At 52.3% G+C, this 26,944-nt stretch overlaps 1 protein-coding gene across 1 annotated transcript in view; it reads left to right on the forward strand.

Annotated features, from left to right (window-relative positions):
• The first annotated feature begins 13 nt into the window (after nt 1–13).
• FGF18 (fibroblast growth factor 18) overlaps nt 14–26,944 on the forward strand; it is a 68,514-nt gene continuing 41,583 nt past the window's right edge. The window contains exons 1-3 of the mRNA XM_042024595.1: nt 14–344; nt 621–657; nt 26,530–26,710. Of these exons, the coding sequence (XP_041880529.1) occupies nt 313–344; nt 621–657; nt 26,530–26,710 (250 nt within the window). The 5' untranslated portion in view covers nt 14–312. The remainder of the gene's footprint in view (nt 345–620; nt 658–26,529; nt 26,711–26,944) is intronic.

The raw sequence follows: 26,944 nt of genomic DNA on the forward strand, positions 1-26,944 counted from the left end.
CCGGGGGGACGCGGGGGGGCACTTGCTGATGATCGGAAGTTACTGACAATAAGCACCTTCATCCCCCCAAAGGCGGAGAGAGGGAGAGGAGGAGGAGGAGGAGAGACAGGGGGAGAGGAGAGCTGATGCCTGACGAGTCACTCGGCGGAGGCAGAGCGGGCGGTACCACAACTTCCCAGCGGCGCGGAGCGGCGCGGAGCAGCGCGGCGCGGATCGGAGCTCGCCGGCCGGATCGCTCCCATGTCAGCGCGGCGGCGGGGGACTGCGCTCCGCTAGCGACCAGCCGCCGGCCAACCCCCTCCTCGCCCAGCGATGTATTCACTGCTCTCAGCCTGCACTTGCCTGTAAGGATTATGGCATATTTCTAAATTTTTTTTTTTTTTTCATTTTTAAAAAATATTTTTAATTTTTTTTTAAAACTTTCATTCTGGAGGCTCGGTTGCATTTTCCTTGCAGCCAGGTGGTAATGGGGACCTGAGCCTTTCTATAAGCAGAGCATCGCTCTGCACCCTTTAAAAAATTGCAAACAAAAACAAAGCAAAAAAAAAAAAAAAAAATCAACTTCAACCATTTTACCGCATCATTTGATCTTTTGTTGCTTTTTTTTTTCTCCTCTCCAGATGTTTACATTTCCTGCTGCTGTGCTTTCAGGTACAGGTACGTGTCTTTCTGTCCTCTCTCGCTTTTGGTTGTAAAATAGAAACAAAGGCGGCGTGCTGACCTCGAGTGCCAGGCAGGTTTGGCTGGGGCTTTCACTTGTTTCCCTCTAGTTTTTATGGCTGTATTAAACCGAGCCCCGCACCAGATGCTGGAGTGTCACTTGCCCCGGACCGGGGCTTCCCCTTGTGTTCAGCTCCCGTTCCGTGCCCCGTTGTGCTTGACCGCCGGTGCGGGCTGGGGTGCAGCCGGTGCGCCGGTAGCCTGCCGTAGCGGGATCCTCTGGAGTGCATTAGCCTGGCTAATGATGTGAGAGGGAGTGCTGGACTCTCCTTGCACAATGTTGATTGATGCACTTGCCTTGGAAGAGCAGGCGCTCTCCTGCTCGCCCTTTTTCCCGTTCTTTTTTTTCCCCCCTTTTTTTTTTTTTTTTTTTTTTTTTTTTTTTTTTTTTTGTGGTTGGTTGGGTTTTTTTGGATTTTTTTTTCTCTTCCCCTCTTCGAGAACTCACTCCCAAAAACTGATGCTTTGAAAAACACAAGTTTCCCTAGCCAGGAGAAGGAGGCTGCGTGTTCCCTCCCCATTATTCAGTAGAACGCCGTCCAAGTCAGCTCCAGCCTTTGATCCTGCCTCGGCAGGAATGAAGCCGTTGGAGGAACACCCTGAGCGAGGCTCTGCAGCCCAGGTGCCCGGGGATGGGGAAGGCAGCTGCCCCCGTGGCCACGCACCCCACTGCCACAGGGATTTTAGCTGGGCATCCCGGAGCAGACCCACCTGCGGGGCCGGGCACAGCAGGTGCCACTTCTCCGGTGGCTCCAGCCACCCTCCCCCCAGGGCTGGGGGACACTTGTGCCACCCCCTGGCGCCAAGCTGTGCTTTGGCCGGGATTGCACCTGCTCACCCTCTCCGGATCCCCAAGGGCAGCAAGAGATGGTCCTGGATGAGCACGGCCTTGGAGGGGGCTCCATCCCTCTGGCCAAGCTAAAACCCAAACCAGCCCTATCCCCTGCTCTCCCACCCATCCAAAAAATCCCCGATCAGTGTTTTGCCTCATCCCTTCCAAAAACTGCAGCTCGAACCCAGCACCAGTAGAGCCTCCCCTGGTGGAGCAGCCTCCCCAGCAGGAGAGGATCCACAGCTGTAAAATACCCTGCGGTTGGAAGGTGTTTGCTCTGTTTCTCTGGTGCGTGTTTTTTTCAGCCCGAGGAATACCAGGCTGCGCGGGGCTCGCAGCGCCGGCACCCTTTGCAGCGGGGAGACTTTTTTTGCGCTTGTGCGGTAACTGAAGTTAATCAGCCCTCCAGCCCCCTTCCTCTCCCCCTCCCTTCGGTGCTTTTAGTGAATCAGAAAAAGTTTGGCTGGCTGCCTGGAAAGCACTTGCTAAAATCTGATCTCTTACTTCAGCAGCCTTAAAACAAAGTTATTGGCATTTATACAGTTGGAGCTCGCAGGCTTCCAAAGCAATAAAATAATAAAAAAAAAAAAAGGAAAAAAAGAAGAAAGCTCAGTGCTCTGGTGCTATTAGAACCATACTTGCTCCCTTTCGTGCTGATTTTGCAGCATTCTGGGGGACGTGAGGTGGGATGGCTGCGCTGGGCTCTGCGGAGGTGTTCTGGCTGCGGCTGGAGGGGCGGCGGAGCTCGCTGGGTATCACACGGAGAGTGGAGCTGCGCCGGCGATTAGCGTTGGGAGCCAAAACATTAGATTAGTCATACTCGAGGGCCTTCGAGTGAGTGTTTACAGTATTAATGGTAGATGAAAAGATGTGAATGCTGTAAGTTTTTATTGCCCATTTTGTTACACTTTCTTTCTGGATTTATTCATGGGATTACATGTTTTGAGCCTGAATGGGAGTGAGGGATTATAGGATTTCTTTTATAATGATCAGTTTGGGTAGGAGTTAGCCTTTGGTGAACTGAAGTAAATTAATGCATCACTGAGGTTTAATATTTATTTAGTCTAAAGGAAGTTGTTTAGTTTTGCTTAAAGGGCTCTGTGTTGTATTGGGGAGATTTAAGAGCTCCTGAAGTGGATTATATTCTAAGGCTGCCTTTTGCCCTGCGTTCAAGCCGTGATCTGTGGCCTGTCCCATGTGCTGGTCTTAGAATTACTCTCCTCTGCTGCTGCCTGGTACCCTGTGGCTCTGTGTGCAGAGGTGGAAATCCCTCCAGCATGTGTGGGGCTGGAGGGATTCTGGGACAAAACACAGTGGTTTGGGTATGTTCTGAGTGTTTTGGTAGCTCCCCATGTACGAGGGCTGTGGTGAGTTGATGTGTGAGCTGCTGCAGTTCCGTGGTCGGGGGCTCAGCTCTGGCTAAAAGCTTTCTCACAGACCCCAAGGCACCCCGCAGCCGCTGGTGGGTGACCTGGCAGCTGTAGCATCTCCTGTGGGCAGGTTGTGGCAGCACTGGGGTGGTGTTCCCCAGCCCTGGCCACAGGGAGGTTGGAGGGTCGGGAGTTGCCAGGAGCAAGATTTGGACGCCTGGATGAGTCAGACTCCCCCAGGGCTTGGCCATCGTGTGACATTTCCACCAAAAGGAGCACAGGGACCAGCACGTGGCGGGGCAGAGGGGAGCACTGCTGGGGCCTGGGTGCAGCACAGCCCTGGGAGCAGCCCTGGACCTCACAGGGCTGCCTGGAGGACAGGTAATCCACCAGTCCCTTCCCCTGCAACAGCAATGGCCCTGCCTTGTTTTCTTCTCTTGCATCTTAGAAGTCCTTCTGATGCTTGGGGTTGCTGCAGTTCCAGAGCAGGGACACTGGATACCCTCGTGGACCCTGGAGACATTAATTTATTTATGCAGGTTGTTCTTAGGGATGCCCTTTCGCTGGTGGTTACTGAACTCTCCCGCTATCATGTGTCTTTGGCATCCTTCAGTTTATTCTCCTACCTTTTCATACTTCCAGGAGCAATTTCTCTTCTATGTGCTTTTTCGTTCTGTATATCCCAGAGTGGTTTTGGGGTTGGCTTTGGAGTCAATCTCTTCAAGCAGGTGAGAAACCCCAGAAGCACCTTGCACAGTTGGAGGGGATTGCCCCATGGTGTGCTGGCTCTGGCAGCACCAGTGACTCTGAGGATAACAGGTTCAGGGACATGGGATCTCAGAGGGCCCCCTTTGCCAGGGCAGATGGGGGCTGGAGGCAGCTTCAGTGTAGGTTGAGCAGTAGGATGTGAGGTTTTGAGTGCTATCCTGGTTTGCAAGAGCTTCCAGCCCTTCTGTCCCTGAGCCACCTCGAGTGATGGCCAGGCAGAGCATGGGGCGATGCCGGCGTGGGCTGCCCTGGCTGTGCTGTGGAGCAGAGGGTGGTCCTGCCTCAGCCTCTCCCCTGCCCTGATAAACCTCGCCGTGATCTCCTACATGGAGTGCATCTGTCTTAGATTATGAAGAGGTGCCTGATAGGGCCAAATCCTTTGCTTTTATGGCTCTTGTAGGTTAAGATCCAGCTTTGGAATCTGATCCAGAAGCAAACAGGAGGTCAGAGGAACGCACAAGGCAGCACTGGGCTATTTTCACATCTGCTGGTGTTGTGTAAGAGGAAGGCTGCTGTGCACCATGCCAATAGCAACTTATGTTTCTCCTAAGCTCCTGTGCAGCGACAGACAGTTATTGTTTGGGGCTTTGTAAAGTGAGACACGGAGAAGTGTTGCTTCCACACGTTCAGTGAGCCAGATCCTGCGGTCTGGCGAAGCCACACGCAGCACATGTCGGAGGCGTGAGCCTGCTGAGCAGCTTCCTCCCCTCTCCCTGTCTGCTGCTCCACAGCTGTCCTCCCTGGGACAAGCAGGACGAGTGCTGAGTGCCACCGAGTGGCTCTGGGGATACCACTGTGGAGAAGCCAAAGGTGGTCCTGGTCACAGCCTGCCCAGCTCGCCTGGCCACACTTTCTGTGGGTGTGCAGCAGTTGTAGAGCCACAGGTCCCTGCCTGCCCAGCCTTTGCCCTCCTGGTGACAGCACTGAAGGCAGGGTGCAGGACTGCACGTCACCAGCAAGGTTATTCTCATGTCTACCCTCCCTGCAGATGGGCACCCACCTGCCTTTGTCCTCCTTGGGTGGCACAATGTCTGCCTGGAGGTGACGGCCAAGGCTGCGTGTGCTGCCAGGGACAGAGCTCTGGCCACCCCTACATTGCTGTGGGATGGGGCAGGTAGTACCTCCATGGGCTGTGCTGCTCCCTCCTCGTGGTCAAGCCCTGCATGCCAAGACTCGATGGGGCCCAGAGCCCCACAGGCTGGGTGATCCCCTGCCTGCCCTCTCTGCTCAGCCTGGACTGGGAACACCGCGTCCTTGGCACAGCATCCCTGTGCCAGCCCCTGCCTCCTGCTCCACGAGGGTGGAGAAGTCATGCTAAGAAGGACGGAATATCGCAGATGTGGTCTGTGAAAGGCTGGGCAGCTCTCTGTTGGTTTTTCAGAATGGACCTGAGTGATTATTAGGCAGTGAGAAGACCAGAGGACCGGTGTGAGCAAAGCCTGATTTAATGAGCAGAGGAGCTCAGCGATGCTGAAGTGCATGGCCCCATCATGGGCTGGAGCTGATGGCATGGTCCCTGGCTCTGGCTCCGCGCTGCTGCTGGACTCCTGGTGGTGGATGCAGCTCCTGATGGTGTGGCTCTGCTGGCCTGCAACCTGCGGGGGCAGGGTCCTGTTGCATATGAAATCGTTTGTTCCAGTTTCAAATGCCCTTGCTCTCCAGGAAACAACCATGTGGCTTGCCACAAGGGATTTTTATTCCCTGCTGCTGACTCATTTCACCAGACTATGAAGTGGTGTGTGCTGAAGCTGCCCTGTGTATCCTGCTTCTGCCTCCTGAACTTTGGAGATCTTGGGCTTGTGGAGGAAGAGGAGACATTGGAGCAGGGACGCTGAGAGCTGAGCGGCAGTGGGCTGGTGCTTGGGCTGATGCGTGCTGGGGCTCTCCTGTGGGAGAAGCGAGACTCAGCTTAGCTTTGGGTGAGAGCAGGTGTGGGTCTTGCTCCTGCACAGATGGGAACATGCAGCCTGTGCCCCACCAGCTGCTGTCGGCTGCCTGCCCTGGGCACACCCTGCCTTTGCTTCTCGCTGAAGGTCCCCAGCCCTTCAGAGTGCTGGGACAGGTTCTCTGCTACAAAGTCCCCCCAAAGATGTTCAGCAGGAAGATTTGCAAAGCTGTTTCCAGATTCTCACCCCAGTGGGGCTGGCACAAACGTGAGCTGCTTCAGGGTTTGGGGGCTTGGCTTTCTGGGTGTGCCGTGGCAAGCAGCAGAGCAGAGCTGCTTGGAGGCTTTGCCCTGCACCCCTGCATGAGTGCAGTTTGCTTTTCCAAAGCTCCAGACATGTGCCAGGTGCTTCAGAGGAACAGAGATGGACGTGGGCATTGTTGAGGAGAGTGCTTAGAAAAGGAGCCATGAGATTCAGATTTTAACTGGATGCAGCGTGGTGGGGTTGTAATTGTATTTCTGCTTTGCTTTCCATTTTGCACTTGACATGTACAAGGCTGGATGGAGGCGAGTGGTGCACGGTTCAGAGCAGTGTGGGGTTTGAAGTGGTGCGAGGTTCAGCAGGGTTCGGAGCAGTGTGGGATTCTGAGTGGTGTGGGGTTTGGAGCAGTGTGGGATTCACAGGAGGAATTCCTGCTCAAGCTCGAAACTGGTTTCTGCTTGTAGAGCAGCTTGGCTGTAGCGTACCAAAGTGGGAGAGAAAAGAGCAGAATGGGCGAAGGGTGGCACTGCCCGAGCTCTGTGGGGGTGTTTGGGATGTGCTGATGCAGCTGGTGGTGGGAGTGATGCTGAGGGCTGCAGGAGGCTCAGGGAGGATGAGCAGCACTGGGGGCTCGGGCAGCCACACCGAGTATTTGCTTTTGCTGTAAGCTGATAGCGCCGAGCTGCTCGGCCGGGCCGGTGGGTATCTCCTTCTGCTGTGGGAGGCTGAGCTCAAGAGAGACTTCCCTGGGACCGAAAATCGTTATTTTGGATCTATAAAGCTACTTCACAGATCCTTGGGAGTATTTTTATGTATCTCTTCCTTTCCTTAGGACTCTTGTTGTACTCGCTCCTCCCTTGCAGAGCTGCTTTTGCTTTGTTTTCCCACAGATAGGGATACTTTAGATATCAGTTGTGATAACTGCAGGTGAAAAATGTGTTCATGGAACATGATTTAAAAAGGGAAAAGAGGAATGGCTGCTGTTGGTGCCTGGGCAGGGATGGGGATACCTGCTGCCAGGGTCTCTGCCTGGGGTCTGTGAGCTGCTCTGGCCCTGGGAAGCCTGGGGTAGGTCATGCTGGGGGAGTTGGAAGCCCTGGGCCCAGGGAGGCCCCTAAATGCCCTCCTGTCTGTGAGATGCTCTGCTGCTGAGACCAGCAGGCTTCCACCTGAATATCTGTTGCCCAGACAGGTCCAGACATGATTTCTTTTCTTTCCTTCCCTGGGTTTTTGTGTTTTGATCACCTGCTGTGCCATAACAGCAGGTACAAGCAGAAATTATGCAGAGCTGTGCAATGTGCTGCCTACCTGGTATGTCGCCTCTGTGTCCTGGTACCTCTCCAGATGTCCATGGAGGATTAGGCATCCGGCAAAGCAGCTGGAGGGAAAGCTAGAAAAAAAAACCCCCAAAATATAAAAGACTGTCTGGCTCTGCCAAAGTATTTTCCTATTGCCATTCAGCAGCCTCGCCATAGCATGAAGAGAAAGAAAGGGGAACAGAGAGGAAGGAGGAGGCTTAGCCTGTCATGGTCTGTGTGTTTCCCTTTGTGCAACCTCCTCACAGCCCCAGGGGCTGCAGTGGGTGGGAGCCGACGTGCCAATCTTCCCCCTCCAGGGGCTGGGCTGTGGGTCTGTGCCCTGGTGCTTCCCTGTGGGGCTGCCTTCCCTGGGCACTGCTTCCTCAGCTCCCTGCCTGCTCTGCCCGCACAAACAGCTGCATTCCAGGCTGAGCCACATGGCAGTGTCGTCCACGTAGTGACAGCGCATCCTCCGCCCTTGCCAGGCTCTGCTCACCCCCTGCTCACTGTCTGTCTTTGCCTTTGCGTGGAGTTATTGGTTCTGCTGCAGCCGGGAGAGCCGGAATGCCTTCACCCTCCGGAGCTCAGGGTGCAAGGACAGTGCCTGATGTTCCCCCTGCACATGGGCTGGTGCTGCTCTGGCTGAGGGCTGGAGCTGGGCTGGTGCTGATGTTTGAGTTTGCTGCTGATGCTGGCTGAGGTCAACGTTGCTTTGGAGGCTGTGGGAGGAGAGGGGAAGATCTGAGGCTGTGGCATTGGGGTAAAAGGCCTCAAGTTGCATCAGGGAAGGTTTAGATGGGATATTAGGAAAAATTTCTTCAACAAAAGCGTTGTCAAGCACTGAAAGTGTGGAGACGCTGTCCCTGGAAGTGTGGATGTGGCACCTGGGCACACGGTTTAGCCATGGGCCTGGCAGTGCTGGGTGAACAGATGGATTGGTGGTCTTAGAGGATTTTTCCAACCTAAATGGTTCTGTGATAAGAGGTGGGCAGTGGGGAATGGTCCATCCTGCTCACTGCTGTGTGATGGTGGGAGATGAGGCAGAGTCCAGCCCGTGGGCTCACCCACATGGAGCTGGAAGAGGGGCAGGCTGGGGGTGCTGGGATGTGCCCGAGGCAGAGCCCCAGTGGTGGCCAGACTGAGGGGCTGGATCTGGAAACAACCATGGGATGGCACTGAGGGGAAGCAGGGTGGCGAGGGGCCCAGTGTGCCCTGTGGTGCCTCTGTTCATCTTTTAAAATCCAAATGGATGGATGCTAAACCTTGGTGAAGGTCCCAGAGAAGTGCATATTGTGTGGATAGAAATACCAGGATGCAGCAATTAATAACAGATTGCTCTTACTACAAGGTATTCCCGGCACTCCTTAGTCCTCCCAGTTCCTTTTTCTCCTGCTATGTATTTCAAATCCCTTTTTTTCCTGCTAGAATACTATCTTTGGCACCATTTTGAAGGACAGCTTGTTTTGTATCTTTTGGAATACCCTGAGCTACTCTTGCACAGAAATCCAGAATTAACAGAAGAATGCAGGGAGCAGTGGTGAGCCTGGTAAATGACTGTGCAGTGTGTGCTGGGTGTCTGTGGCCATGGCTGCTGGGATGGGAAGCCCTGGGAATACAAATTAGAAAGTGGCCTGAAGGACATTTTTGATAGAAGGGCATTTTGCTGCTGCTCTGATGCTTTTTATCATTGAGGAGAGGGATGGTCTGGGAAGCTGGCAGTGCTGTGGCCACAGGGACTGGGGTCACTTCCTTCCTGTCAGACCCTGGGTGATTCCTCACAGTGCGGCTGCATCGCTGCTCCCCTTGGAGTGTCGGGTACAGTCCTGACCAGATGATCCTATTTCCTTTCCCAGGGTGAATTCAAGTCAGAGGTGGAATTGGACTGGGTTGTGGGAATGTAGGAATGAGCAGCTAGTGGAGTGTGTACTCCATTTCCAGTCGTGTTCCCCAGCTCTAACGTGGAAGCTGCTTTTGACCCCCTTCCTCTCCCAGGCCAGAGGGTTACGATCCCATATGAGCAGCCCCAGCCCCTGGGTGTGAGGCTGCACTGCAGGACTGCATGGTGTGGTGCAGTATTGATTAGCTGTACAATAAATTATGATCTATGTAGTGCAGGTTTCTGACCCCGTGGTCGCGACCTTGCTGTGATTGGGGAGAGTCCCGGCCAGCTGAGATCAGGACAGCAAACAGCCCCCCAGCAATCGATGGGAAACCAGCAGCTCTGCTGCAGGAGCAGCGCTGGGGGCTGCCTGCACAGGGCACCTTTGTCCCGGGGAGCAGGTGGTGCTACAAACTTCCCCTGGAATTAAATGTGAAATTCCATGTTGGGAGTTGGGCCGTGCCAGCCTGACCACGGGCTGTGGGGATGGGAGGGACTCTGTGTTTGCCATCGGGGTTCTCAAAGCTGGAACATCTCAGGCTGGAAGGGAGGAGTGAGGGCAGCTCTGGCCAGCACAGAGGGTCTGCCCTGCTCATCACGGAACCAGAATGGTTTGGGTTGGGAAGGACCTTAAAGCCCATCTTGTTTCACCCCCTGCCATGGGCAGGGACACCTTCCACTGTCCAACCTGGCCTTGGACACTTCCAGGGATGAAGGATCCACAAATTCTTTGGACCAGTGCTCCTCAGCATCTTTATTTGCAAATTGGATTCAGGGATACTGAGTTTGAAGAGATACTTAAGTAAATTTGCAGATGATACAAAATTTGGAGTAGCTGTTGACTCCCTTGAAGGCAGAAGGGGGCCTTGCAGAGGGACCTGGACTAATGAGAAGGCTGGGAAATCACCAACAATATGAGGTTTTAAGAAGGGCAGGTGCTGGATTCTGCAAGTGGGATGGGGCAGCCCTGGATGTACAGATGGGAATGAGATGCTGGAGAGCAGCCCCTGGAAAGGGACTTGGGGGTGCTGGTCCATGGCCAGTTGGATGTGAGTCAGCAGTGCCCTGGAGCCAGGAGGGACATCCCTGTCCTGGGGACATCAGGCTGGGCCAGGGAGGGATTGTCCCGCTCTGCTCTGGGCTGGGGCAGCCTCACCTCCAGTGCTGGGGCACTTTGGGTGCCACAACATCAGAGAGATCCAAAGCTGCTCCAGAGTGTCCAAAGGAGGGAGCCGGGGCTGGGGAAGGGTCTGGAGGGGCCGCCCGAGGAGCGGCTGAGGGCACTGGGCTGGTCCAGCTGCAGCAGAGGAGCTGAGGGCAGAGCTCCCCGGGGCTGCAGCTCCTGCCCAGGGCAGCGCAGGGACAGCTCCGAGCTCTGCTCCTGGGCCAGGGACAGCACCCAGGGAGCGGCTGCAGCTGGGCCAGGGCAGGCTCAGGCTGGAGAGCAGGGAAAGGTTCTTCCCCAGAGGGTGCCGGGCACTGCCCAGGCTCCCCAGGGAATGGGCACGGCCCCGCGGCTGCCAGAGCTGCCAGGGGTGCACAGGGTGGGGTTGCTGGGGTGTCTGTGCAGGGCCAGGAGCTGGAGGGATGATCCTGATGAGTACCTTCCAATTCAGAATATTCAGTGATTCTCTGGCAATCTGTGCCAGTACCTGACCACCTCTGAGGAAAGAATTTCTTCCTAACATCTAATCTAAATCTCTCTTCTTTTACTTTAAACTCATTCCCCCTTGCCCTATAATAAATGGGAGCAGTCTGCTAGCGAGGCAGAGGGCTTGCTTTGTGCTGTTTATGTTGAAAGAGTAGGTAATAGGAGTTTAATTGCTGTTTAAATGTAGCAAACAAGAAAATGGAGTTTATTTGCTCAGCTTTCATTTCTGGGAGCCTGATTTCCCCAGTGTGCACCATCACCGTGTGTGTCAAGAAGCTGAGCACCACCAGGTTCAGTTGTGGGGTTTCACTTCCAAGGGAAATTTGTGCAAAGTCTGACCTGAGGTCAGCAAGGCTGAGCGGGCAGAGCTGCTCTGTGCTGGGTGGTGGCCCGGGTGGGTGGCACCTGTGGGTGTCCCCAGACCAGGCAGGGACCTGGGGGTGTCCTGACCAGGCACGGGGCTTTGCAGCATCCCTGTGCTGTGGGTGTGGATGCTGGTGGCTCAAAGAAAGGGCTCTTGGGGAATCCCCAGCTTCATGACACAAGGTCTCAGGTCGTGTCTGCCCATGTCTGGCCTGAATTACCCCCCAGCAGCTTTTTTCCCACTGCTACTGACTGGTGATGGATGCAGCAAAATGTGTGGGGTTCTCCCTGGTGCCCCTGAGCTGTGCTGGGATGCAGCAGCCCAAGTTTCAGTGATTTTAACACCATTTTCTTTTTTCCCCTATTTCAAACATTTCAAAAACAGATTTATTTTCCAAAACTGTTGAGAATTGTTCCCTGAAAATGGGAAACCTGCAATCTAAATTAATTAATGCCAAACAAGACTTTTCCCTCGCTCAACAAAGCAGAAAGATAAGAAATCCTATTTGCCTGGCATTTGCAGTGTAAATATTTCCAGGCAGAAGTGTGGCTAATAGAGATCAGAACAAATCTTCTATTAGGAAACAAACTCGGCTTTCCTTTTCTGGCCCTGGGCTTGCGTGTTTGTTATATCGGATCCTGAAGGCAGATCGACAGTTTGGTTTGGATTGAAGTCAACACATGGTTTATGCCATATTTTTGATAAGGCTCAGTAGTAATCCGATTTTTTTTTTTCCGGGCTGTCTTTAGTACACAAGCAGCAGAATTGTCCATTCCTGGGAATATTTTTTCAGTGAAGCCATTGAGAAATTTTTTTCTGGAGGGAAGATGAAATTACTTGTTTTAAAAACTCTTAAAATCCCAAGTAAAATTGAAATCCGTTAACTGCAAGCTGTAAGCTTGATGTGAGCTGGGCAAACTTCAAGCTATTTTATTAACTGATCTAGAGAGTGTTTCCTTTAAATACCTTTGGAAAGGCAGAGAGGAGGAGATTGGCTCATGCAGGGGGAGCAGAGCAGGTCTCTGTGCTTTGCCAGAGCAGCCAGTTCTGACCAGCAGGAGTAAAAACTGCCACCAATTGCACCTGTACATGCTTGTGAGCTCAGGTTTCTTCATGGGGATAACAGGCATTGCCACTGGCTGCTGGTTCCCTCCTCAGTGTGTCCCAAAATGGGCTTTGGGGTGCCCTCGGCCCCTTGGGTACAAATAGCTGTGTATTTGTATGGTATTGATTTATTCTGATTATAAATAGGCTTCACTCTCCAAAGCGAGTGTCTTTTTGTCATTACTGTGTTCCCTAGAAAGAAAGTGGGGGGAAAAAAGTAGAAAAATTGGGAACAGGGAGGACCAAAGGAGGAATTGCTTGCTGCCTTTGAACTCTGTGCCTCAGCAGCTCTGTGCCTGCACACCCGTCTGCAAAGCTGTGGCTCTGCCCTCGCTGGAGGATCCAGAGAGCTGTTGTGGCTCATTTTGTGGCCACCTCCATCTCTGATGCCAGTGTGGAAGCTTCCGGATGGTGTTGTTTAATCAGGATGAAATGGATGCCAGAGTTGTCTTTGGTGCTTGAAGGTAACTGGTGCTGGCAGGACCTGCTGGGTGATTGTTCAGTGCCAGAAGTGGGCACTGGAAAAGCTCTGACTTGATGGTGATGCTGAAAGCAACTGAGATACCTGTGCCAGCTGTATATTAACTGCCTAGAAAATGGAGTTAATGGAGCTGAACATTGCCTGCATCTGCATCATTTGAAGCTGCCTCCAGCAGCAGGTTGTGCTCAGCAAGGGGCTTAGGTGAGCTCTGCCCCGAGTGACAGCTCCTGGGACGTGTCATGGAGTGAGGTCCCTGTCCCTCAGCAACTGGAGTGGGTTCCCTGCATCCCTCTGTGCCGGGTGAGTGGGAGAGCTCCAGCCTCAAACTGGAAATGTCTGTTTGCACAATTAGCGTGGCCCCTTCCTTCCCTGGGAGCAGAATGGTTTATTGATTTCTGTGGCCCACTCACCCCCACCTATTCAGCAATAATGACCCTTCCACACCAACTCTAAATCATCCCAGCCTGCCTCGCCCCTAAGCCCTCTAATCTTTTTGGGTTGTTGTTGGTATTTATGCTCGTGGAGGTTTATGATCTGTCGGCGCTGGCTGCTGAAATGCTTTATTTATCCATAGGCTGGGCCACACAGGGAGCGTCCTTATTCTGGTATCATGTTCAGGATGCTGTAGTTAAGGGTTGTGTCAGCACTTCCATGCACAAACCTTGTTATTCAGGGGTTTTGCAGTTCTGTGGAAAAGAAAACCAGTGACCTGGCACGGCGAGGGGAGGCTCAGAGGCACACATGAAAGCCGAACAACCCACTGCCCATTTAGGGATTATTAGATGGGCAACCCCTCTCCTTGAGGAAAATAGCCAAAAACATCCTCCTCCCTTGGTTTGATTTTGTGCAAAGACAACCCTCTTTTGTGTGCTTGTATTGGGGTCGGATGGGGAGAACACGGTGAGGCAGGACGCTGGCTGGGATCCTCTCTGGATACTTAAACAAACCTCGGGCTGGTGCGGAGCAGAGCTGCCTTCTCCTCGGAACATGCCGGCTCTGGAGGGCTCGGGAGCTGCTCCCGGGGCCTCCTGGTCCAGCCCCGGCAGCCCTGGGAACAGCAGGTGATGGGGTTTGTAAATGTGATTTATGGCCCTGCTAGTGCAGGAGCTTGCGGGCTTATAAATTATTTGGAGATTTCTCGATAATAGAGGGAGCGTGGTATGAACAGGAGAGATAATAGGGCTTGAGAACGTATTTCAAAGTGCTTTTGGGGAAAGAGAAGTTCCGTGACTGCTGGCAGGTGTGGGGTGGTCCCGGCTGTGCTGGAGGAAGAGCCTTTACAGACCAACCCAGCCAGCATATTTTCTATCTCTCCCTCTCAGTGCTGATGGGTTTTGTGGGCGCTCCACGGGTCAGCCTGGAGCAGAGTTGATGACTTGGAGCAAAGACGCTCATGGAGCCCTTCAGCCCGGAACAACGGGTTGGGGCTGGCATCGAGGGTGACTTGTGTCGGCAGAACTGATCAGTCCTCAGGCAGGAGCAGGCAGTGGTGAAGCACTGAGGGAGCTGACAAAAAAGGTGGAGAGACAATGTACAAGGTCGTGTAGTGCCAGGACAACAGGGAACGGCTTCCCACTGCCAGAGAGTAGCTTTACATGGGATATTAGGAAAAAGTGCTTCCCTGTGAGGGTGGGCAGGCCCTGGCCCAGGGTGCCCAGAGCAGCTGCGGTTGCCCCTGGATCCCTGGCAGTGTCCAAGGCCAGGCTGGACATTGGGGCTTGGAGCAGCCTGGGACAGTGGAAGTGTCCCTGCCCATGGCAGAGTGTTGGAATGAGGTGATCTTTGAGGTCCCTTCCAACCCAGGCCAATCTGTGATTCATTCTGTGGTTCCTTGGGAAGGGGACTCCGTGGCAGGGCGTTTCTACAGAGGGAAATCAGGATGCCAAACCTCTGCTCGATCCTTTTGTTAGCAGGTACCGGGTTGGTGTGACTGGCAGCCCTCAGCTCCTGCTCCAAAGCCTTTTTCTCCTCTCTGGGATGGTGCCAGCAGGTCTAGCAGGACTCTGCCACCGTGCTGGGCAGGCTGGAAGCAGCAGTGATGGCCCAGCTGTGCTGTTGTCCGCATTCCCTTCCCTCTCTTTGCTTAGGAGCCTCCAGCGTCGTTTCCACACCTTCGCCTGCCTTGGGCACAGCAGTGCTGGGCACCCCTCGGCCCCTGCAGGAACAGGGCAGATGAATTTTATGTCACCTCTGTCTCCTTTCTGGGAATTTTGGGGTTTGGCACAGCTGTGTACTTTGCTCTTTAAAGAGGGTTGTGTGCCTGACTCTTCCAACAGTTTCTGAAGCCAGGGCTCCTCTGATATTCCCAGCATCCCTGGTACGTGGGAACTGGAGGGAGAAACAGGAATGCCAGTGATGGTATTTTATTGCGTTTTTAGACCCGAGGAGAAGTCACTGTCTCTCTGAATCATAGCTTGAAGTTTGCAGAGATCTTCACATACAACTTCTTTTCCTGCTTTGACTCTTGGGATCAGCCTGGCAGCTGGGGAGGGGCAGGTCCACAGTGACCCTTGCCCTGTCCAGCCACGCCGGGCAGCACCAGCCCGGCTGTCACAGGCTTTGTGTCACTGGGGCATGGAGGGAGCAGAGAGCCTGTCCCTGAGCTGGGCATCCCTGTGGGGTGCTGGAATGGAGCTCTGAAAGTGAGATCAGAGATACAAGACTTTTTTTCCCTGCTGATATTAGGGGTCCTGTAACCCTGGAGGCTGCTGTGAATTTCCCGGTTTCCAGGGGCGGTTTCCATACCATGGATTTGGTACTTGCCCTGAACCTCCAAATGTCTCTCTTCAGAGCAGTAAGCTGGAGATGGTGGGAGTGAAGAAGCAGCTTGGCTGAATGATGGAGGAGGCAAACTAAAAGTGTAGGAGGGGAGGGTTCCAGCTGTGGAAGGGATTTTGGGTCTCAGACAGCAAATGTCAGCCAGTCCAGAAAGCAGGCGTGAAAGAAACGGAGACAGGCTAGAGCAGATGAACCCAGGCAGAAGTGAGGTATCAGCAGCACAAATGTTCCCAGTGGAATGACTCCTGGAAGTTCAGTAAATCCCCCGACTGGCCTCCAGTCATTGTTAGGTGGATTAACCTCCCTGTCCTTGGACACAACCATTATTCCATATTCCAGCACTGCACAGAGGCTGCCGAATCATGGGATGAGTGAGCAGGGGCTCCTGAGGAGGTCCCTTCCCCGTGGTACCATTCCCACAGAGGGTCACTGGGTGTTAACTTGTCAGACTGAGCAGGAGTGGAACCGATTGGAGCTCAGTAAAAGATTTCCAGAGAGGACACTTGATAGAGGAAGGTGACATAGGATAATTCAGCCGGGTCCCCAGGCATCTCTGCTGAATAGAGCTCTTAGAGGTCAGTGCTTGGGAGCTGCTGTGGGCACAGTTGTTGGCCACATCTCTGATTTCTTTGCAAATGCAATGCCAAAAGGTACTTTGTGAATCCTGCCCTGAGCTGGTGTGCACTGCTCGGCAGTTGCCGTGTTTTACCCTAGAGGGAGTTGCTTTTCTGCAGTGGGAGCAGGGATCTGTGCTCCTTGGAGGATGTCAGGGGACCAGGATGAAAGGAGCTCCCAGGATAAGCACTGCATCACAGCTGAGGTGCTGCCCCTGCAAATGATTGTTCTCTTATGGGGAGGTTGGTCTTTGATGATCTCCATCTCCCTCTGATGGCAGGGTTTTCCTGAGCATCCCTTGGGTTTTCCATGTCTTGTGCCTTTGCTCCTGTTTTCATGGAGGTCTCGGCTGGGCTGGTATCAAGCAGAAGAGCAGAGATGTCACCTAGGAAGGTGACATCTGGAAGGCTCATGCTTTAAACTGGCATTTTAAGTCCTTGTGGTGAATAACTCTGCCTTTTTCCAGGGTTTAGGAAATGGCTGACCAGTTTCAGGGGAGTGGGCTCGGGGTTTCCACTCTGCCCTGCTGCTGTGGCCAAACGGGTTTGAAGCAGGAGCATCTGCCCTGAGGAGGGGCTGCTGCTGGTGGAGGGGAGGGGAGAAAAGGTCAGGAGTGCTTTGAACCTGGCAAGTTTCTCAGTATTTGGGCTCAGGTCTCACTTGAAGAGGTGAACAAATTGCTGGTAAGGATTTTTAGTGAGATGCTGCAGCTTTTGTCCCAGAACGCCCCTCTGGGAGATCTGCCCTGGTCCCCAGTGCAGCCTCGCTGGTGTGGCCAGCCCAGGCTCCTCCAGCCCTGGGTGAGACAGGTGAGCAGCAGAGGGTCATGGGGACAGATGGGATGAGCAGCAGAGGGTCATGGGGACAGCCCGTGTGCTTGGCCAGCAGCGCCTGGGGTGGGGTGGGGTGGGCAGCCCCTCAGCCCTGTGCCCACCTGTGCAGAGCCACCTGCGCTGGGAAAAGGCTTTTAAATTGTTTAGGGGCAAGGTGGCTGCTGGACCTGCTGCAAAAAGAACCTCCTCCTCCACGGCTCAGGTGGGCGATGTGCCCCACACAGGTGCTGTGCCGGGCCGTGCTGGGGACCCTGTGTGCTCTGTATGTGTTTTGGGCTGATGAGCCTTGATGGTTTCCTCTCAGGGTTTTGTTTCTTGAATCCCTGTTTCAACTGCTCAAAACCAGTAACAGAGAACTACTTGCAACAGACTGAATTGCAGAATGGGTTTAATTCCTGCATAGCAGGGCAGTTTATTTCAGCAGGAGTGTTTTCTCCATCAAGGAAAGAAAATGGTTTTCTGTTAAGGTAGTGGAGGCAGTGGTAGCATGCCAAGCTCCCCGATCCATGGTTTCACAGGGGTTGGTTGGGGCTGTTCTGCAAAGTCTGGTGCAGATTTGTTTGCAGCAATACCAATGCTGTGAGGAGGGACAGGGGCATGAAATGACTTCTGAGAAACGTGTGTCATGGTGTGAGTGGGGAGGAGTGGTGGCAGCAGCACAGAGCCTCTCAGGGATGCAGGGTCAGTTGTGGCCCATGGGAACTGTGAAGGACATTGCCACTGGTCAGCAGAGTGTGGGGGACATGGATGAATACGGAAACTTCCTCTGGAGCAGAGAGTGCGCCCTGTGGGAGGCACAGTGGGAAGGGGGGAAATGTTTGGGGTTTTGTTTTGTCCTCAGTGAAATTGATGGTGTTGGAAATAACTGTGGTGAAGTGGCGGCAGTGGGAGCTCAGCTCTCCCCCAGCAACACCAGCTGGGAGAAACCACGGCACTCTGCAAGCATAGAGGGGAATATTTTGGAAAGCTTAGGCTTGAGGAAGAAGTGATTTTTGTAGATCAGGACTGTGAAAGCTCTTGGAGGGTAACACATCATCCTCAGCCACTCCTGTCTTGTCTCCATGGGCTGTGTGTGTCAGGGAGGGTTTGATTTGCAAGGTAGGTTATGTCAGGGCAGGCTCAGGCTGGAGAGCAGGGAAAGGCTCTTCCCCAGAGGGTGCCGGGCACTGCCCAGGCTCCCCAGGGAATGGGCACGGCCCCGAGGCTGCCAGAGCTGCCAGGGGTGCACAGGGTGGGGTTGCTGGGGTGTCTGTGCAGGGCCAGGAGCTGGATTGATGAACCTGTGGGTCCCTCCCAGCTCAGGACATTCAGTGATCCCGTGTCCAGAGCAGAGCCCGCTCTGGGAGGTCTCAGTGCTCTGGAGTGTGAGGGTTTCTGCTGGCACCAAGGCTTGGGCTGCCATGGTCAGACACTGTCCAGGGCCACGCTGGGCAGGTCCAAGGCAATGCTGTTCAGGGAACACTTGGCACCAAAGGGGTGAGACCTGAGTGGGAGATGGAAGGGGGAGATTTCACCCTGTCCCTGGATGGCTCTGCCAAGGTCTGAGGTGAATGGCACAGCTAAATATACTGTGGGTGATGCTAGTCCAGCTTATTCCTGTGAACACGGGAAAAAATTTGGAGCCCTGGAACACAGCCTGTCCAGCTTCTGTCTGTCTGGTGAGTTTGACAGCTCCAGCATTCACCTGTGCAAGCTTCTGCAGCCCAGGCTGCACAGAGCTGCCCCATGGAAGCCTGGGGTGTCCTCATGAAATCACCATGGAAATGTAATGAATTTCAGTAAGCAAGGGAGAAATCTGTTTGATGAGTTGTTTAATTTTCATATCCTCTCTTTTTCCTCCTACTTATCTTTTGAAACTCTTGTTCTTATTATTCTGGAATCATCACTGTTTCCTAAAAAGACAGTCTGCTAAGATATGGCTGGATTTTTTTTAAATGAAAAGCAGTGGATTTTGTAGGAGTTGTAGCACTCAAGCAAAGCTGAACTGCTTTGGACCCACATGGGCCCTGAGCCTCCCGGCACCAGTGTCTCTTCCTGAGACAAAATCCCCTGAATAAGCACAAGTTTGAGCCAGGCTTGCTGAGGTTGCTGATATCACAGGTGTCCTGTGAGACCACAGGGCAGCATTTCAAAGCTATGTTGTGGTGTTGTGTCCCAGTTTGGGAAGCCTGGACAGGACAACCAGAGCCCCTCGATAAATGTGCATTTCAGCGTGTCCATTTTCATCCATGTTCCAGCATCTCCATTTCCCCCTCAAGACCTTGGCCAGAGCTGCAGAACTGAGCACCTGCAGATCCCTTTGAGAACATGGGGGTCTGCAGTGACCCTCCAAAATGGTCCTGGGGGAGATGAGGTGCCAGAGCTGGAGTGGTCACGTCTGTGTGGTTCAGGTCAGACCTTCCAGCACCGACCTCCCTCGCAAGCCTCGAGCAGCAGCTCCGGGAGGCAACCCTTGGCCAGGCGCAGTGCAAGTCAGGACCACCCAGTTCTGATAAGGGCAATTTAGAAAGGAAGGGGAAGATTGTGAAAAGAGGGGCAAAGGGGCACAAAGGGAAGAAAAAACCCACCCCACCGCTGAACAAAACTGAAGATCAAGACTGCTGTTAAACACACTGCCTGCGAGGGAGGTCCCACCGTGCCTTTTCTAATCTAGAGCCAGCCAGGATTGTATTAACAGCTTCAACGCAATGGAACAAATTAATCCCTGATGTAATTGAAATCGGTGAGGTCTCACAATAGGTGAGTTTGACCCAGTGGGATAGAAATAGAACAAGTATTGGAATGAAGGAGTGAAACGAAGTCACACTGTTCAGCCATTGGTATTTCATTCCTAGAAACAAAGGCCAGACAAATGCAGAGAATACATGGCTCTGCTGGGCATGGTTGAAAGCTGCTCAATACTATCAAGCTTTGAAGGGATATTTCTGTGTGGAGAGGAAGTATGTGGCAGAGGTATAACAAGCATTAAAAAAGAGAAAAAAGACAAGGAAAGAAAGGAAGAAAGAAAAAACCCTGCTTGCTCCTTGCCTGATGATTAGCTGTGCTAAAATAATACCAGCCCTTAACTAATAATAATAATAATAATAATAATAATAATAATAATAAAGATGTGTCACAACTGCAGAAAAATAAGAAAAAGAGTTAATGTCTGAATTGTATTTCTGGAAGACTCAAACTGTCAAGAGCCCGTGGCAAGCTGTGGCATCCTGCAGATCTCCCTCAGCCAAGATGCATGGGGTTGGTTTGCTGCGGTCGACACAGGTAGCAGGAACGGGTCCCACTGGGAAAGAGCTGCCTTTGGGTGCTGGGAGGGAGCTCAGTCTTGGCCCCTTTGGTGCTGCAGCACCAGGGCACAGCTCAGGGGCACAGGGGTACCAGGGCTGCCTCGTGCAGGCGGCTGAGCTGCTGCTGCTCAGGGTGACATCGTTAATAATGTGTGTGACCTGGGGGCTGCTGGCAGTGGCCTGTTCTGAGTGGGTGAGAACAGGCAGGTGCAGGTGGAGATGAGAGGCTGGGGGTGTTTGAGCCCCTCTGGGAGCTGCAGCGCAGCACCTCAGCAGCACTCTGGTGCTGGGCTGCGCTGGCTGCAGGCACCGTCCTGCCTCCAGCTGGGCTTCTAAAAGTCATTCATCAAGGCTGAAACCCTGCTCTTCCCCAGGATTAGCCATTTCCCAGGGTGCAACAAGTTTAGAATGTCACCGTATCACAAATGGTGCATTTTCACAGTTCTGGCTATGGCTCATTCCATCATCAAAAGGAGAAACATGGTTTTCTTGAAGGTGGCGTCATCTTTCTCTAGAAAATGGTCAAATACTGACTGATGGGCCATAAAACATTCATTTCCTCAAGCTCTCAGGTTCCAGTTTTTTGGCACTCCCTCCTGCCTCCCTCCTGGTTTCATACCAGGCTCACTAACGCTTTGTCTGCCATCCCAAGGCCGACAGACGCGTTGCTTTTGCAGTGGTGCATGGCTTGGACAGCTGGGGGGTCCCGGGAGCTGCTGGGGAGTGTGGCTGAGTGATGGCTGCATTTCTCAGAGGTTGTGTGTTTCAGAGGGAGCAGAGGTCTGACACTGCCCGAGGAGATGCAATCTGCCTCTCTGAATGCACAAGGCAGCTCTCTGGAGGAAAGGAGGCTTTGCTTGCAGAGCGGCTTTTGGATCCAAGTTTGTGTCACCTCATGGAGCTGTATGTCCGCTTTTCCAAGCCCTGGAAATGTGTTCTCTTTGGGTCTTGTTCAACATTTCTGAAGTCCAAAGGGATGGGCAAGCTTGACCTGCTCATCACCGCATTTCCTTCTCCTTTCCAGCTCCATCCCTACATGCACTTCAGAGCGCATTAAACAAAGAGCAAAATTCCACGAATTTCACCTACTGCAGTAACTTGAAAATGCTCAAGTCAAAGAAATGAGGGGCTCAGTTCCAGAGTGTATCTGTGCAGGAACAGGGAGAGCTCTGGGGTTTTCTCCATGATGGGCTGACATCTCCTGCTTGGGCCATGCCAAGGGAGAGCTTGGCGCGCTGTGGCGCGTGGAGGTGGTCTGCCCTTGGCTTTCTGCCTGCCCCTGCGTGGCGGAGTGGAGGTTGGGAAGAGAGCAGAGGGAAAGGGAACAGCCCGAATGCATTGCAAGGAGAAGCACAAACGTGCTCCTAAACCCAAAGAAGGGACTACACCCAGGCAGTGCTCATCCACTCCTGGCTGGCTCCAGACTGGGCTCCGTAACACAAAGGTAACAATATCCTGGTGATGGATTGACTTTGCAGTTAAATGGAGGGAAAAGGAGTGCATTGTGTTTCACTCTGTGCTGAGGGTGGCTGTCATGGGGAGCTAGCAAATCCTGCTGTAATTTGCATACAGGAATTTTGCCAAAGTCATGGAAGCAAAGTGGTTTGTTACTTGCCTTTGAGGGCTTGAGAGAGATCTGTCTTGGATATCCTCTTGCTGACCTGATTGAGTTAACTTTCATGTGTTTAGACGGTCATGGAGAAAATCATTAATATTAGGTTGATTTGATGGCTGAAAGGTAATAAGTATTTCCTGCTTATCAGATGGGGTTTGAGAGGACTTTGAATAGCCTGATTTGTTTATCTTTTGCAATCGGTACGGCCCTTAGCGAGAGGGATTTTGTATTCCTGGTTCAGCTGGGGGAATGACATATGGTTTGCTCTCTGTTGAGTGCTCCGTAGCATAAACAGCAAAACACCAGGAAATTCTGAAGTCCAGCTCCCAGCGAACTTGGCCATGCTGTGGGCCTTGGACATCTCATGCTGTAACGCTTTATGACATGAACAATAACAGATTAACATCCCCTGTTACTGGAAAGCTCAAAATAGAAAATCCGAAGTGCGTGGAGGTTGGTCGGGTGGAAAGCCAAATACTGTAAACGTGGCTTGGCACGGCCAGGGTTTCATTGACCTTGGCGGGGCTGGGTCTGCTCCATTCACAGGAGGCATCTGTGAGTGCAGAGATGGGGCACGAGCCTGTGCAGGGCTGACATCACAGTGCTGCTGTTGGAGGCTTTTGCCGTTCTTGAGCTTTTCTTGGATTAATGCACAGTGAAACCTAAGGCTGCGTCAGCAAAATGGTCTTTCCCTCACCCTCCGCCTGGGATTTAACAAAGAGGGGAGTCATTCTTTAAGATGAAGGATCCTTGTAAAGCCATTTAAAATGAAATCCACTCTTATTTGAGAATCATTTGGCAAAAAAGCACATGAAAATCTCCCGTTGTGGGCTCACTAGAAGACAGACATCGTTTCTGGTTCCTTTGGCTGTTGGGAAAGGAGGGAGCACTGAATGCTCCACCTTGAATGATTGGGCAGGTACGGCAGACAAGGGAGAGCAGCTTATTTTCAGGAGTGAGGCATTTCTGTTGCTTCTGTGGCTTGAGGTGATGCTTATTTTTAAAAGGAATGCTGTTTTTTCCCTTGCATAAACTCTGTATTTCCAACTCTATATGTAGCTGTATATTATAACTGAAAGGTGTAGTGACAAATAAATAATAAATGGATAAGGAATTTAAGGAACTGATGGAAAAGAAAAAGGGAGGAAGAGTGAAAATGAAACCAAACTCAGTGCTCTGATTTAACAACTGGGATTTTGCAGCTTATAAATTGTTGCCAAAGATTGAGATGGAGTTATATGAAACCACCATCCTGAGATGCTGAAGTTGGCATGCACAGACAGCGGCCCACACCAGCTGGATAGATGCCAGACAGACCATAATACAACCCCAAATCCCTGCAGGAGTCCAGTCTCCTGTCCCCAGAGGGTGTCCCACAGTGCTGCTCAGGAGCCAGAAGGTGCCAGCAGCCCTTCCCTTGAGGGACCTGCTGTGTGGAGTCTGTTTGGCTGCCTACAGCATGGAGGTGTGGATGGTCAGCCTGAAAGGCAAAACAAGGCTCTCATTTTGTGTATGATATGTTTTTGTGCAGTAATAGCATTTCTATAGTGAGAATAAAAAAGGAAAACTTGCTTTGGTGAACAGGAGTGAAAGCCCTTTAGTTCAAGGGACTTAAAGACATTTCTGCATTCAAGTGTGTTTGGGGGTGGATGTACTTGGTTTCAGGTGACCTCCTTGACTGAGTGTTGGTGATCAGTTGCCAAAGGAGACATATGTTACCAATTTTTTTGAGATTTATGGAAGAGTCTCTCTTATGGTGTATATATACATGGACCTTCTTATCTCAGAGAGGTTTGCTGCTTGAGGGAGTGCACCCTGTAGGGAAGGGGTCCTGTGAGAGTGGATTTTAGCAATGATCAAACAGGTTTTATCTCATGAAATCAACACCACATGAATTTTTATTTTTGGGTATCGATACTCTCTGCTGCAGGCCAGATGCAGCCCACGCTGGCATGGTTAATTCCCCTTGGCCACACTCCAGCAGAGCATCCTGTTTCCACAGAGTGGTTAAGTGTGAGCTTATCTTTAAGCAGGAGGCTAAATCCGGGTGGTTTCACTGCTGCTCTGGACCACGGCTTCTGGCCAGGGGAGAGGTCAGCTGCAAGGGGAACCTGCAGCATGTTCCTCCTCCAGGATTTTTGCCCTGGGTCAGAGCTGGGCCTCTTCCTAGGGAAGTGATGGAGTGATACACACTGGGCTGACTGTATTTCAGAGTCAGCATCACCTGCTGATCCCTGCATCAGCTACTTCAGGGCTTGGCTGAAGGTGATGCCAGCCAGCTCCTTGGACGGGGGAGGAGGAGATGTCACCCCCCTGTGCTGCTGGTGCCCCTCTTGCAAAGGGAAGGAGCACTCAATTAGCTGTTCTTAGGCAGGACAATGGTGACAAAGGTGCCCAGGTGTGTTGGTGACATGTTGGAGCAGAGCACAGTGCAGGATGCTCCGTGGGTGCTCCCGAGCCCACCGAGGCACTGCAGCTACAGGCTGGGGCCTCTGCAGTGTGAGTGCTCCAGAGACAATTAGAAGAGAATTAAAACATGTTTTGGAAAACAGATTGCCTCTTCTGTTGGGAGTTTCCAAATAAGAAAGCAACCTGCCCTTCCCCCCACTTCAAATCCCACCTGTTTTGTTTTTTTCCTAGAAAAATGTGAAATTCATTAACATGTGGTGAAAGCAATGTAACGACGTCATCTTGATTTAAAATCTGTTTTAAATCTTAAAATGATGGAGCCAGAATTTTAACTGCAAATAGCCTTGCTTTGTGGGCATGAGGCAGACTGTCAGCATGACTGGAACATCTCTGGGTTTGGTAGTTTAGCATCCTTTGCAACAATGGCATTTGAAAAGAAAGCAAGAAAAGACGTAGCAAGGAAAAAAAGAAATTATTATTATTGCTGTCAAAAGCCAAGTCTGGCGCTCAGGTGTAGCTGTGGTACCTGGGGAGTGCGGGGCGAGCAGAGCCCAGCTCTGTGCTGACCAGAGCTCTGTCAGCATCCCGCTGTGGCATCCTGCCCTGCCCTCTGGCCCGGGGCCACGGCTGCTCCTCCTCTGGCATCCTCAGCACTGGGTCACAGCTCCTGGCTGCGCTGTTTGCTGAGAGTGGGAAATATTGTGACCCCTGTGTGTCACCTCTGACATCGCTGTGAATGTCCCAGCATTGCCCTAAGCCCCCCTTTGCCCAGCCTGTGCCTTCAGCTTCCTATGGGCTTCTGACAGCCAAATCAGACCTAAATCATTTTCTCTCCAAAAAGTCAAAGAGCAAAATCCCAGCTTTTAGTAACAGCAGCACCAAAGGCGATCCCGCAGCATCGCTGTGAACTCACTGCTGTTGCCACTGTGCTGAACTTGGGCTTTGGCTCAGAGTGCTTTCTGGAGGTCTGGTGCTAGGCAGCACTGCTTGCCTGCAGTTCTCCTCCTGCTGCAGGCCTGGGTGTCCCCTAGAGAACTGGAAATGCTACAAAGTTCTGCTGAGGTTTTGACCTTCAGGCTTCACAGTACTTGCTGGTGTGAGATGATGTGCAGGAGGCTGGAGTGGGGCTATTTGGTGTGTTGTGGCCACTTTCTTTATGTGTTTTAGTCTGGAATGGATCTGAACAAGGATTTATTAACCTCTTTCATTTTCATTGCCAGTTGCCTCCCCACACTGATACATCAGATCACTTTTGCTTGCAGGCCATGTTTCTAAGTGATTTGTTGTCCTGTAAAGGGAGTCTGCCACCAAAATTTTGCTCATCTGTGAGTTTGGAGTGGCCAGTGTGGACGTTGTGGTGCAAATGGTCCACAGATCACAGATGGACAGATCACAGAGCAATTTTTGGGCTTTCATAGTGTTTGGGTGTGAAGTGCTTTGCCCAGTCTCCCCCTTGGGAGGGCATCTTGAGAACATTGGTGTTGTGGGGTCCTCTGACCTTGGGCAAGTCAGGATGACTCTTTGGAAGGAAATGTGGGACTCCTGTTTTGGTATTTCTTGGGAATACTTAAGATAGGAAACTAAACAAAAAGTTTATGGTGCTATTTTAAGGCTGTAGTGAACTAAGGTTAATTTACTGCCTTGGCCAGAGCAAACAGATGAGGTGGCTGAGGCTGTCAGACCCTGGCTGATCACTGGTGGAAAAGCTGGTTTGACTCTCACCACTCCTCATGATCTCTCCCCAAGAGAGATCTCCCGTGGCCCTGTTGAGGTAGACAGAAACACGTCCATGGATGGTGACCATGAGATGGCTTCACCGAAGGGCAGAGCTGGCCAAAGAGTCAAGCTGCAGAGTGTACAAGTGACACTCATAGTGGATTTTGTGCCAGTGTGAAGCTCAAGTCCAGTTGGCTAAGGGCAGCACAAACAGTTTTTCCCCTTGACTTCTCCCTGCAGTTAATCCAGGGAATCAGTGCAGCTGCTGAGGGTGACGCACCAAATCTCTGAGAAGGGGTTGTCTGTCCCCACTCTCCAATTTGTGCCCATGTAACCTGGCAGAGGCTGTGCACATGCAGTGGAGAGCCTGATTTATGGTCAGCGTGGCTGACCAGGATTAAATCAAAGCAAGGCCAAGCAGAAGTTTTTATTCAAAAGACCCGGTTTGACAGTAACCCCCCAGGTTTGGTTCACTGGTTCACAGAGCCAGCTCTGGGTGGAATTACACACTGAGTGCCTGGCACCACTGCCAAGTGGAGGACAGCCAAATCCGAGTCCTCCAGTGCCACGTGCCCTTGGCAGGCTGGTGTGCAGTCCCTCTGCCCAAGAGCCTTGTTGTGTTCATGGTCTGTCCTGTTCTCTGTCCCCACTCCCACCCCTCTCAGATGTTTGCTGCTGAGGAGAACGTGGATTTTCGGATACACGTGGAGAACCAGACGCGAGCGAGGGATGATGTGAGCAGGAAGCAGCTTCGGCTCTATCAGCTCTACAGCAGGACAAGCGGGAAGCACATCCAAGTGCTCGGCAGGAGGATCAGTGCCAAAGGAGAAGATGGAGATAAATATGGTAAGAATATTTACTGGGATCCCCCAGACATCAGGTCAAAGGCTTTAATCCAGGTTGTTGTGCTAAGAACCTCTTGGGAGAAAAATAGTAAGAGCAATAAAAAAGAAGATAAAAGGAAAAAACCCTTTCCAGGTCAAGAACATGTGATTTGTTTTGCTGGAGCTGCCTCCCAGCTGCAGGCAGGTCCCACAGTACTGCCATGCCCCAATTTATCAGAATATGGTTGAAGAGAAG

The sequence above is a fragment of the Corvus kubaryi genome, unplaced genomic scaffold, assembly GCF_017639235.1.
Source record: "Corvus kubaryi isolate FWS band 111438036 unplaced genomic scaffold, C.kubaryi_AGA036_p1.0 128, whole genome shotgun sequence".
Lineage (NCBI taxonomy): Eukaryota > Metazoa > Chordata > Aves > Passeriformes > Corvidae > Corvus > Corvus kubaryi.